A 12,158-nucleotide genomic window follows, 5' to 3' on the forward strand; every position below is an offset into this window, starting at 1 on the left:
TATTATTTTTTTTACTAGGAATACAATATAATTGTCATATAATTATCCCCAAAAAGGATATTTCCACACACAAGTGTTTTTTACCCATGCAAACACACAACAAATGTTTGTTTTTTTTCTAACTTAAAATTATTTTAAATTAATTTTAGAATTATGTTTAAGTTTACAATGGACACTTTATACTATGATATGTTTTATAATTATTGATCATTTCAAGCAATTAAAAATAAAATAAAAAATACCTAAAGAAATAAAAGCTTAAGAAAATCTCCCAAAGAGTAATAAGATTGATTATCGTTAAAAAAGCACTTGTTTTTTAAAAACTGAGCTATAAATCCTAGTTATAATACAAAGTTTAGCGTTGGCAGTAAAATCATAGTGTAATGATGTAATTACCATTTAATTACCGCTTAATGAAATCCAATTTAATATCTCCGAGGTAGTGTGTGCACCACGTGTTCGCCATTGAAGCGTCGTTCACTTTCTCTTTGTGACGGCGTGAGAAACGAAAGCAGAGAAAAGAAGTGTAAGGTGGGAGGCACACGCACAAAAAGAGAGTCGGAATCTCCAGTATTCAATCGGAGACAACACCAACTCAGCCGGAAGAAGTAGAGTGCGCGGCGGAAATGTGGCGGTGCATCGCACGGGGGCTTCGTGGGGCTGCTTCTACCACCAGATCCACCTCTGATCACCCTCTCGGATCTCACCTTTCTAGATTCTTCTCCGTATGAGAGACTCTCTCTTTCTTGCCGATCTTACCATTTTTCGTTTATTCTTTAACTCCGTGCATACTCAATCACTTCGCCTGTTCTTTTACTCCAATTTATTTCCTTTCATTTTTACCTTCTGTATCTCTTTGACTGGATCTTTTACACGCGGATGATGTTTCACTGAACCTGAATCCTTTTTCGTGATGTGCAGAGTGGGGTTAACTCCTCGTATACCGTGGTGGATCATACTTATGATGCTGTTGTCGTTGGTGCGGGTGGCGCGGGATTGAGAGCTGCTATTGGACTTTCAGAACATGGATTCAAGACTGCTTGTATCACCAAGCTCTTCCCCACTCGTTCACACACGGTTGCTGCTCAGGTATGAGGGCATTGCTAACACCTTTTTCTCTTGTTTATTAGTTGTACTGGTATTGTTACTATTTGTTCTGCGGTTTTCGTTATTGGGTCTTTTGGCTGACTTCAGTGTAAGTAGTATCCATGTGAAAAGTTCTCCCACTGAAGTGTATTTATGAAAAAAAAAATGAATGGCTGTACGTGGGCTATTGGCTGATGATTTCAACTAGTTGAGAGTGACTGTAGCTTCCTTTGGTTGTGATGTCAATTGTAGGTATGTCTCGTGATGTAACTTGTAGTTGTCCCCTAACTATAGTCTTGGGTCACTTTGATACCGTTACCGCTTCCCTTCTTCATAATTCATTCTCCTTGTGTTTAGTTTTATTTGCTATTCATTGCAATTTAAACTTGGTAATATAATATGTTGTTTTGTTCGTTTCAATGATGGATGATGATTTAACTATTCCTCTGCCGTTGTGTGCTTTTAAAGAAACATTTTGAGGATGTCCCCCTCTCATCTTGTTCTTGTGTGCTTGTATAGTTAGTTACAAATCATGACATAAGAAGTATTGGGTGATGCACCAAAGTATATTTTGTCGAAACTATCGTCATATCAAGCCCCCCCACCCGAATATACTGGCAATACTAATTTGTGAGAATAAAATTCTGTACAGGGTGGTATAAATGCTGCTTTGGGAAACATGACAGAAGATGACTGGAGGTGGCACATGTATGACACTGTCAAGGGAAGTGATTGGCTAGGTATAAACTAACTCGATCTTTGAAATTTTACATCCCGTGTGCCAAAAACATTTATAAATTACATTTGCCTCAAAATCGGTCTAACTCTAATGAATAAGATAAAGTCCCTTGCCTGTTTACCTAAATGTGAAAATAAAATCGACATTTTCCTATTTAATAGTATGATTTTCCCCTTGTTTCTTAATTAATGCAAGCTCTATGGCCAACAGGTGATCAGGATGCCATACAGTATATGTGCAGAGAAGCACCAAAAGCAGTCATCGAGCTAGAGAACTATGGTTTACCATTTTCCCGAACTGAGGATGGAAAAATATATCAGCGTGCATTTGGTGGTCAAAGCTTGAACTATGGAAAAGGTATTTCGAGAATTTATTGTAGACTGTCAGCCTTTTTTTTTTCTTTTGAGAAGAGACTTGATAGTGGTATCCTTCTGTTGCTATGATACAGGAGGTCAAGCATACCGCTGTGCATGTGCTGCTGATCGAACTGGGCATGCTTTATTGCACACTCTCTATGGTCAAGCAATGAGACATAATACCCAGTTTTTTGTGGAATATTTTGCATTGGATCTTTTAATGAATAATGATGGTAAGTTTGTAGAAACAACTTGCTTTCACTTAGTTTGCAACCAATTCATCTAACAAGATCTTAGCATTCATTGGCCTTGATGAGCAAATTTCCCATGTACTTCGCATTACTTGTTTACTGACTGTAATTATGTTATCTATTTCAATTGTAGTTGCTTTATATAACTAGTATTCAATGGTGGGGGAGAATTGTATGTTGATAATAAAGTTAACTAATTTCTATATTGGATCTGTAGGCACTTGCCAGGGAGTAATTGCCTTGAATATGGAGGATGGAACACTACATCGTTTCCAAGCAGCCTCAACAATTTTGGCCACAGGGGTAACATAGCCTTCTTATGTTAGACAGTACTTAATTTTTTTTTAATTCACTTATGAAGGATAGGTGAGATCTTCTATTATGCTTCAGGGTTATGGTAGAGCATACTTTTCTGCAACCTCAGCACACACATGTACTGGAGATGGCAATGCCATGGTTGCACGTGCTGGGATCCCTCTTGAGGTGTGTTTCTCTTTTGGGTTGCTTTTCCATATTAATTTGATGTCTTTTGGCATTATTCTTTTCTCATTCGAATGCTTATCATAAATTCTGCAGGATTTGGAGTTTGTACAATTTCACCCAACTGGTATATATGGAGCAGGTTGCCTTATAACAGAAGGTCTGCAGTTCAAGTTTTATTTGCTACTTGTTCTTGCTTTTGTTTTTACTTTACAAGCACCTTGTCCAATGAAATTGGAATGCAATGTTTTTCATTTTCTGATTTTAATTTTTTGATCTTTTAGGCTCTCGTGGTGAAGGTGGAATTCTCAGGAACAGTGAGGGTGAGCGATTTATGGAACGATATGCCCCTACTGCAAAGGATCTTGCATCAAGAGATGTAGTTTCAAGATCAATGACAATGGAGATTAGGGAAGGTCGTGGTGTAGGTATGCTGGCTTATACTGAAATATCCATGTCTTCATACAAAAGTTTATATTAACATATACAAAGTTTGGTTGCTATTACTTCTTAGGCTTAAGGAAAATGAGTGGTAAAGATGTATAACTTTTATGTCAAATTCTCAAGTTATATTTTATTTTTAATTCCTACAATTGAATGAATCATCTGAATTCGATGAAAATCATGTCCTCTCATTTATAGTTTGATGCTTTTTTCTTTTCAAGTAAAGTTGTATTAACTTTTAGAAATTATTTTCAGGACCCCTGAAAGATCACATCTATCTCCATTTGAATCACTTACCCCCAGATGTGCTCAAGGAGAGACTTCCTGGAATCTCTGAAACTGCTGCTATTTTTGCTGGTGTGGATGTTACAAAGGAACCCATCCCTGTTTTACCAACTGTACATTATAACATGGGCGGTATTCCCACAAACCATTATGGAGAGGTATAGTCATGCACTCAGTTTGAAATGGGACTTCCAATTGAAAGATTAAAAAATATACAACGTAATGAAAATGAGAAGAAAAATCTAGGATAATTATTCATGCTATAATTGTTGAATTTAAAGGGAGGGGAAGACAGATATTCTGTCATAACTAAGCACTGTACAATCAGTCAATTTCACTTGAGCAATCCCGCTGTGTCTTAATCTCTTAGACTCTGAGTAGACTACGGGAACTATTTCCAGGCATTGAGCAAATGGGTGCTACTTCGGAAGAACTAATTCCAGTGAAAATGCATTTAACTTGTGACGAATGAATCCTTTTAAAATTCAAAACATAAACTGCAGCTTTTTAACATTGTTTACTTCTATCGATTGTTTGATAAATTAGTGTTCTATGCTTACTTTTCTCCAGTCCCATTCTTTTGTCCTTCATTCAGCTCTTCTCGTACACAAAATTTGACTAAAAACTTGTGCATCACAAGTAATAATTGTTTGCATTTCATTTTTGACAACGAAAATATTAACAGTGTCATTTCATTTTGAGCTAAATCCAAGTAATTATCTAATTAATGCTATTTGTTATGCAGGTGGTTACCATTAAAGGTGACAATCCAGATTCGGTGATTCCTGGATTGATGGCCGCTGGGGAAACAGCCTGTGCATCAGTCCATGGTGCCAATAGGCTTGGTGCAAATTCTCTTCTGGATATTGTTGTTTTTGGTAGAGCTTGTGCAAATAGAGTTGCAGAAATCCATAGACCAGGCAAGATTCTTTTTGCTGTTTGGAAATAGATTGTGTACACTGAAATTAGTATTATAATATCATCTGTCATCCATTTTTGCAGGAGAGAAACAAAAGCCTTTAGAGAAAGATGCTGGTCAGAGAACAATTGCATGGCTGGACAAATTGAGAAATTCAAATGGTTCATTGCCAACTTCAAAAATTCGGTTGAATATGCAACGAGTCATGCAAAGCAATGCTGCTGTGTTCCGTACGCAGGAAACATTAGAAGAAGGTAATCCATTTCTTGTCATGCATATTTTATCCTCATGTCAAATCGTTTTTAATTCTTGTTGATTCCTTAACTATCTCCATGTTCTGAACTTATCTGCTGCACTACAGGTTGTCAATTAATTGATAAAACGTGGGAGAGCTTCCGTGATGTTAAGGTCGAGGACCGCAGTTTAATATGGTAATTCCATTTTAGCACTTATCCTAATATTTCATGGATGTTCATTTTTTTACGCCTATTGGCTACATGTTTACAGGAACTCCGACTTGATTGAGACTATTGAGTTGGAAAATCTTTTGATAAATGCTTGCATCACAATGTACTCTGCTGAAGCTAGGAAAGAGAGTAGAGGAGCTCATGCCCGTGAAGACTTCAAGGTCAGTTTTCTATCACTCGTGCAAATTTCATACCATCAACGTGAATGGTGCACTTAACTATATTATGTTGGATTCTGCAGGTTAGAGATGATGAGAACTGGATGAAACACACTGTGGGGTAAGTCATGTTTCATACAGTTATTTGGTTTTCTATTTACAAATGCAGGCACTTGAGTAGTGATTTTTTTCTTTCCATTGGTAGCTTGATGTTATTAGGTAATTTGAATTGATGGAAAGGAATGGGAGTGAGTATGAAATAGAACTGGGATATTTGTTCCTATGCTTCGTTTGTAGAGATAGGAATAAAATGATGACACTCCTCCATCTTTATGTTTGTTTTTCGTTGGAGTGATTTAACCAGTTTTGACCCAACCAAATTTCTGGGTTTTGCTGGGTCTGAGTAGGTGCTAATTGTCTAAAAAAGCACAAATTTGAGACTGATAAAGTGTATCAAATGGGTTGTTGATAGGTATCCAGACTGTTACTACACACGCACAGAACTCCGAGACAGGTTCTTGGATGTTCACTAAGAAACCAGACAGTCCTGTTCTACCAATGTGGTAAGAACAGGAACCAACAATGAACAATTTTTAAGGTCTTTCGAGAGGACCTGTCTCTCCTAACTTTTCCCTTTACAAAATATTCCAAAAACTGTCTGCTCACCTCCTAGTAAGACTATTTATAATGTTACAGTTATGTAATTACAACTGTACTAACTAACTTCTTTTTCCCTTCTTTTGTAAACTATATCAAACCTATCAATACCCCTCCATGAAGATTCACCTTTTCTTCAAGGTGAAATTCTGGAAATTCTTTATGAATGCAGGAAGCAGATTCCCAACTATTCTCATTATCTGAAAGATGTTTCTATTTGAGAAGAACTTCTAAAGTCACCTTGAGGGGTCTTTCTAGTATATAGCAGTTGTTCTGGATATACTTCTAGAATATAGTCTTCAGTAAGTGGAGGAGGCATGGGCTGGGTAGATGTGGCTGGCTGCCCTCCCTGCTGACAAGTGATGCTACTTGTTAAGTCTGGTATCTCCCCTTTTGCTGTAACTCTGATTTTTTCCTCTACCATCTGAACCTTCATCATCAACTCAGGAAGATTTCTCGGTTCATACAACTTAACCTCAGCCTTGATATCCTCTTTTAACCCATTCAAGAAAATGCCTACCAAATAATCCTGTTGAATTTCAAGAACCCAGCATACTGTTCAAACTGCGCAATATAATCTTCCACTAAAACCATTTGTTGCAAGCCAATCAGAATTCCAAAAGGGGTTTTGCAGCATTGTTGGTTGAAACCTGCGAACAACAGCCACCTTGAATACCTCCCACGTAGGATTTGGATTGCAGGTTTTCTATCACTGAAACCAATTCAAGGCTTTCCCCTCCAAAGCAACCATGACAGCCTGCATTCTTTTCTCTTCACTGACTTCTTTCAAACGAAAATACCTCTCCAATTTGTTTGTCCAGCCATAGGCTTCCTCTCCTACAAAGGCAGGGATGTCCAACTTCCTCCATTTTGAGGAAGATAGGACGGACCCTCTTGTCATTCTCTCTACTGCCCTCACTTCCTCCATGTGTGACAAAGCATTATCCTCTGATTGTTTCGCAGTGGAAGACAGCTTCTCCACAACCACTATAAGCCCCCTAATCATATCTTCCAGCCGTTGGAACCTCCTATGATACTCATTATCCTGTTCTTGCACAATCTTTTCAAGTGCATCCAATCTTGATTCCATTCTTGTATTCACCATGCCCCAAACAGCTACCACAGCACCAGGAAAGAGACTCTGAATACCAATTGATAGGTACCCAGACTGTTATTTCACACACAGAACTCCAAGACAGGTTCTTGGATGTTCACTAAGAAACCAGACAGTCCTGTTCTACCAATGCGGTAAGAACAGGAACCAACAATGAACAATTTTCAAGGTCTTTCGAGAGGACCTGTCTCTCCTAACTTTTCCCTTTACAAAATACTCCAAAAACTGTCTGCTCACCTCCTAGTAAGACTATTTATAATAGTCTGTTACAATTATGTAATTACAACTGTACTAACTACCTTCTTTTTTTCTTCTTTTGTAAACTGTATCAAACTTATCAGTTGTGATATATTTTGTTGGTGAAATTGAATCCTCATTCCGTCATTTTTATGTAATAACTATTTTTAAAGCCGTAAATGCTTGGTGCTTGGTGCTAGTTGCAGCTGCAATCGTGGAGTTAAACATGTTAATGGGGTAGATCCATTGTTAATCTTCTTTCGGTCTTTGAGCCTTTTGTTTCTTAAGAGCTGGAGTTCTCTCAGCTCTCGTCCATCGTTGGATCATCCCAGTCGCCCACTAAGTTGATGCACTTGTGACTGGGATGATATTGTCATTAATTGAGCATGCTCCCTTTTTAGGTGGAAAATTAGCTGCTATTGTCTCTAATAGTGATCTTTTACTCAATGACAGTTAATTTAAAGATGTAAGAATCTGGTATTTTGCAACGCATTAGAGAAGTTGGTGTGAGGGAGATATTTTGGTTGTATTACTTAATCCTAACTCTGACCGGAAGCGTGATATTGTCTAGAAAACAACAATTTTAATTTAAGAATGTAGATCCGAGATGATCAAACAACCTATCATGTTCTTTCGAGTAAGAATTATGTCAGCTTGAAATACAAATGAAAGGGATCAATGTTTTCACCATGATCACTAAGGGATGATTAATCGATTCAATATTAATTAACCAGCTATTCTGAAAGATTAATGGGTGGAGTCGGCTAAAATGGAGCTGCTTGTACTATTTACAATTATTCAACTGAGGAAAAAACTGTGTCAATAAATTTCGTGTTAACTAAGTGTGCATTCATTTGCAGATACTGGGAGAACGAGAAGGTCCGGTTAGACTACAGGCCAGTGCATTTGAATACATTGGATGATGAGGTTGAATCATTCCCTCCCAAAGCTCGTGTCTATTGATTTCCTTGCTGATGGATGGTTAGACTTATTGTCAATGCTAAATGACAGGAACAAAAATGCAATAAATTTTATTTTTGGTGATTATTGTTGCATTCGTCATCAACGTTGATTCATATTCCTGTCATTCTCAAATAAAACTGTATTTGCAGCAAAGAATCATAGCAATACAATTCTATCTAACTGCTTGTATTTTGACAAGCTTTTTTCAAATTTACTATTTACCACGTTCGCGTCTCCAAGCTTATAATTTTCTAAGTTTCGTGCTTTCATAATTTTCTAATTTTAGTGTTTATGAATATTATTCTAAGTTTCGTGTTTATATTCGAAGATTGTTTATCTACTGTATTTTGGAAAAAGTGGCATGGCAGTCTCCTCTTTGTTACAGCTGTTATGCACAACTGTTCGGGCCCCCTAAAATGGTACTTCAGCTTCTCGTCAAGTTGTTTGAACCAATATGGAACCATATCCCTGAACCAAAAATCTGAGGCGTATATAATCACTTGTCAGCTGCGGAATGCCCAAATCTCCTAAAATATTGCTGGCTTTTCTAGATTATCATTTACGGACTACGCAATTCGAATAAACCGCGTTAGGTTTAATTCGAATATTTGCAATGTCAAATATGTAAATGGGAAAAGATGCAAAACAACGTTGAATGTATCAATTCTTGTGTCATTTAATCAAACTCCGTTTCAGAAAGAACGACGAAACGAATAGAGTAGACTTGTGACCCATTTATTAGATACCGGAGGCAAATTCGATTGAGTCTCATTCATCTTGCTTTATGTACACATTAGGTACATTACCTCCATTTTTAAAATCCACAAATTTGCACTGTTTTTTATTTATTTATCTCTCAAATATATTTTTGACCCTTTCTCTACCTTCCTGCTCTTCTAGAAACTCGTCTCTTTAATTTCTCATTTTATTTTGAGTAACATTAAATTTCTTCATCCTCTTTAAAAAAAAGTCACTCTCAATCTTTCAACTGCCCCTCTAATTCAGTCAATTAATGGAACGAAGAAAACATTTTTCACCATTTGAATTATTCCCCTCTATTTCAGTCACTCAACCATGAAAAAAACAATTTTACAAGAATAAAATATATTTTAAAATATTAAAATTAGAATCCAATCTTATTATAAAAACAAAGTGTCTAAATTTTAAGACGACTATATATATACATATCTATATATATATATATATATATATATATATATATATATATATATATATATATTAAAGCGTCATATCTTGCTATATTAATAATCTCAGCATAATCTTTCGATTGATCAAAATTTAAATTTATAAGACGCTGAATTATCAGAATTAAATTCGATGCCATGAACCATCATATATTAGTCGAGTCATTCAAACTGTAATTCTTGATCATATCTGACAGAATTTGTTAAAAATCTATAACCATTTGATTGTTCTTTCTGCTTCGAAAAGGATTAATCTAAAATATTAACAAAAAAAGAGCACTGAAAAATATCTTGGTGTGCAAGAAGCAAAAAGATTCTGATGCAACAGACGTGAAGGCTCCAAGTAGAACTGAAAATGACGCTGATATATACAGGTCAAATGAGCTTTGTTTTAACGTTTTTCCAAAAGGATGATACTTGTGAAGGAGGGGGGAAAATGGTTTGACAAAATCAATGCGTGCACCACAAAGATAACAACAACACGTAATGCAATACATAACATAATACAAAAGTCTATCTGTTTCCAGGGTAAAATCCAAAAAGAGCAGAAAAGTAAAAATCAACAACAACAATATCATAGCATGTTACATGGATACACCCCTCCTCATAGATAGCGTAATTAAGCGTTGGCACTGGGTTGATGCCTCGCTTTTTCCTTCTCCTTCACCTCGCTTCCCTGCGTCTTGTCATAAGCTTCATGTATATATACACACCAAACAAAAGAAGCCAATAATTAAGACAAACAAAACACAAGAGACAAATATATATACATGTCTGATAAGAAAACTAAACCTGGGTGATTTTCATGTATGCACTCATCCGTCTTGGGCATGGATTGTTTTCCACCATAAATTCCACCAAACCCTTCTTCATCACACCTCGTAGCGTACCCTTCCCCAAACGAATGAGACATCACATCTCTTCATAACATTCATCATAATTAACTCATTTCAGTATGTACAGAATCAAGAATAATCCACTGATTGTCTTTCACTTTTACAATATCTAATCTAATTAATAACATGGTTACTCTTAAGATCATCAATTGTTATCAAATGCGACTCATGATGTGTTATAGAATCTAGTAACATGGTAATGAATGAAATCGAGATATATTGTTTGAGCTCACCCATGTTTAGTTTCCTCGCTAGGTTTCTGACTCTTGTCCATGTTATGATCTCTACTGTTACTATCAGATTTGGTGCAGAATCTAACTGCGGAAGCTTCCCGACCGAGGTTGGAAGAGAGAGAGCGTGGGAGTGAAACGTGTTGATAGGTTAAAACCGTTTTGATGGAGTGAAGCATTGCTTTTTCTATGTCGAGAAGGATGGATCTTGTGGCAGAGGCAGTGTGGTAGTCCTATAATTTCGAACAATGCAAATCCTATTAATCCTCTCGTGCACTTAATCTGGTTCACATGCTTCAGAAAAAACATGAAGCACTTTCATGACATGACATGTGGTGTGTTTTGGACGTTTGTCCTTCACGCAGACCCTCACGTGGAGGGTTGTTGAGCCTTTTGCATGCAAAGAATATTTCAATTCCTTTGATTTGAAGACTGTCATTGTGTAACAACTGAATAAACGCCACGTCCACCAGTGTGAAGAATATGTATTCTATTCTAGATTATTCTTCCTTTCTTGGTATGGAAAGAGTTCAAATTCATCCCTTTCTGTATTTGTTTGCTAATTGCTATTGTAAAATAAGATATCCATGGTTCACCGTGACTGGACCCAGACATGTTGCAGAAGATCTTATTCTGGGCGACCTTCGTATTCTCAAAAATATTAAACAGTAATTAGTTTTAAGAGTTGGGGTCAAATATTAAATGAAAATAAAACAATATGAAAATAAACTTTTGGAAATGTAACTCAACTTCACACGATCGACTTTAACTTGTAAAACAAAGTTTCTAACTCCTTATATATTATAATATTTTTTATCTTAGAGTTTCCAGCAACATATTTTTTTAATAATATTTAAAGAATAAAGAAGTTTTAATAAACCGAAATCAGTTTATTTTACTAAAATATAATTAAGATTTACAAATTTTTAAATAAATACACTCTTGTATAAATGCTTTGAGAACTAATAGATGTGCGGCCAAAGTTTATTTTAATGAAAACAAAAATATATACTCATTGTTTCTTATATTTTTATTAAAAAAATTAAACAAAATGCAATAATATACTACTAATAAAAACAAATGAACCACTAAACTCTGTAAGATTTAAGGAAATTACATTTGAATAATATTTACCCAATTGTTTCTCATGCTTTATATGACTCGTTTTTTGTTTTGATATTTAGACCATAAAATATTTAAAATGATTTTTCTTTTACTTTTGATATGATGATTCCTCTTGATTTTGATTTTAATTTAGATGGTCTATCTTAATTGTCGGTCCAATCAATTTATTACAACCTTTTATTTTTGATTTAGAATTGTCGATCGCGCTTTTTGACTCGTCTTAATCTTTGATTCTAAACAATTTGTCTCGACTTTTAATTCAACAATCCGTTTTGATCTATAATGATAATTTATTTCAAATTTTATCCTAAAATAACTTGTCTCAATTATCAACTTGAATAATTTATCTTAATTTTTATCTAAAATAACTTTACTTTTGACTTTGATTGAAGATACTAATTTTAAAAATTGATTAAAATTTTATAACATAACCAAGCTCACTTTATCGATGTCTTAACCCACTTTTAAATAGAGTCGTAAAGATATATTTTTGTGTTCAGAAATCATCCTAAAAGTGATTTATTAATTAGGATTCACTCAAAAACC

General features: G+C 35.5%; 2 protein-coding genes across 2 annotated transcripts; one reads left to right on the forward strand and one right to left on the reverse strand.

Moving 5' to 3' along the window:
- Positions 1-453: 453 nt before the first annotated feature.
- Positions 454-8,390, forward strand: LOC124824409 (succinate dehydrogenase [ubiquinone] flavoprotein subunit, mitochondrial). The gene is made up of 16 exons (XM_047296836.2): positions 454-725; positions 922-1,089; positions 1,739-1,826; positions 2,036-2,182; positions 2,274-2,414; positions 2,650-2,735; positions 2,823-2,915; positions 3,009-3,072; positions 3,197-3,340; positions 3,612-3,799; positions 4,387-4,561; positions 4,644-4,814; positions 4,922-4,991; positions 5,068-5,188; positions 5,269-5,306; positions 8,054-8,390. Exons 1-16 carry the CDS (start codon positions 627-629, stop codon positions 8,154-8,156), a joined length of 1,896 nt encoding a protein of 631 aa, XP_047152792.1. The 5' UTR covers positions 454-626; the 3' UTR covers positions 8,157-8,390.
- Positions 8,391-9,832: 1,442 nt separating this feature from the next.
- On the reverse strand, positions 9,833-10,751 carry LOC124824408 (late embryogenesis abundant protein). Its single transcript, XM_047296835.2, has 3 exons — positions 10,491-10,751; positions 10,154-10,281; positions 9,833-10,054 (listed from the first exon to the last, which is right to left on the reverse strand). The coding sequence occupies exons 1-3, from the start codon at positions 10,664-10,666 to the stop codon at positions 9,981-9,983; spliced, it is 378 nt and encodes a 125-aa protein (XP_047152791.1). The 5' UTR covers positions 10,667-10,751; the 3' UTR covers positions 9,833-9,980.
- Between the last annotated feature and the right edge of the window lie 1,407 nt (positions 10,752-12,158).

Source organism: Vigna umbellata, chromosome 10 (assembly GCF_029865625.1).
Source record: "Vigna umbellata cultivar VRB3 chromosome 10, Vumbellata_1.0, whole genome shotgun sequence".
Classification (NCBI taxonomy): Eukaryota; Viridiplantae; Streptophyta; class Magnoliopsida; order Fabales; family Fabaceae; genus Vigna; species Vigna umbellata.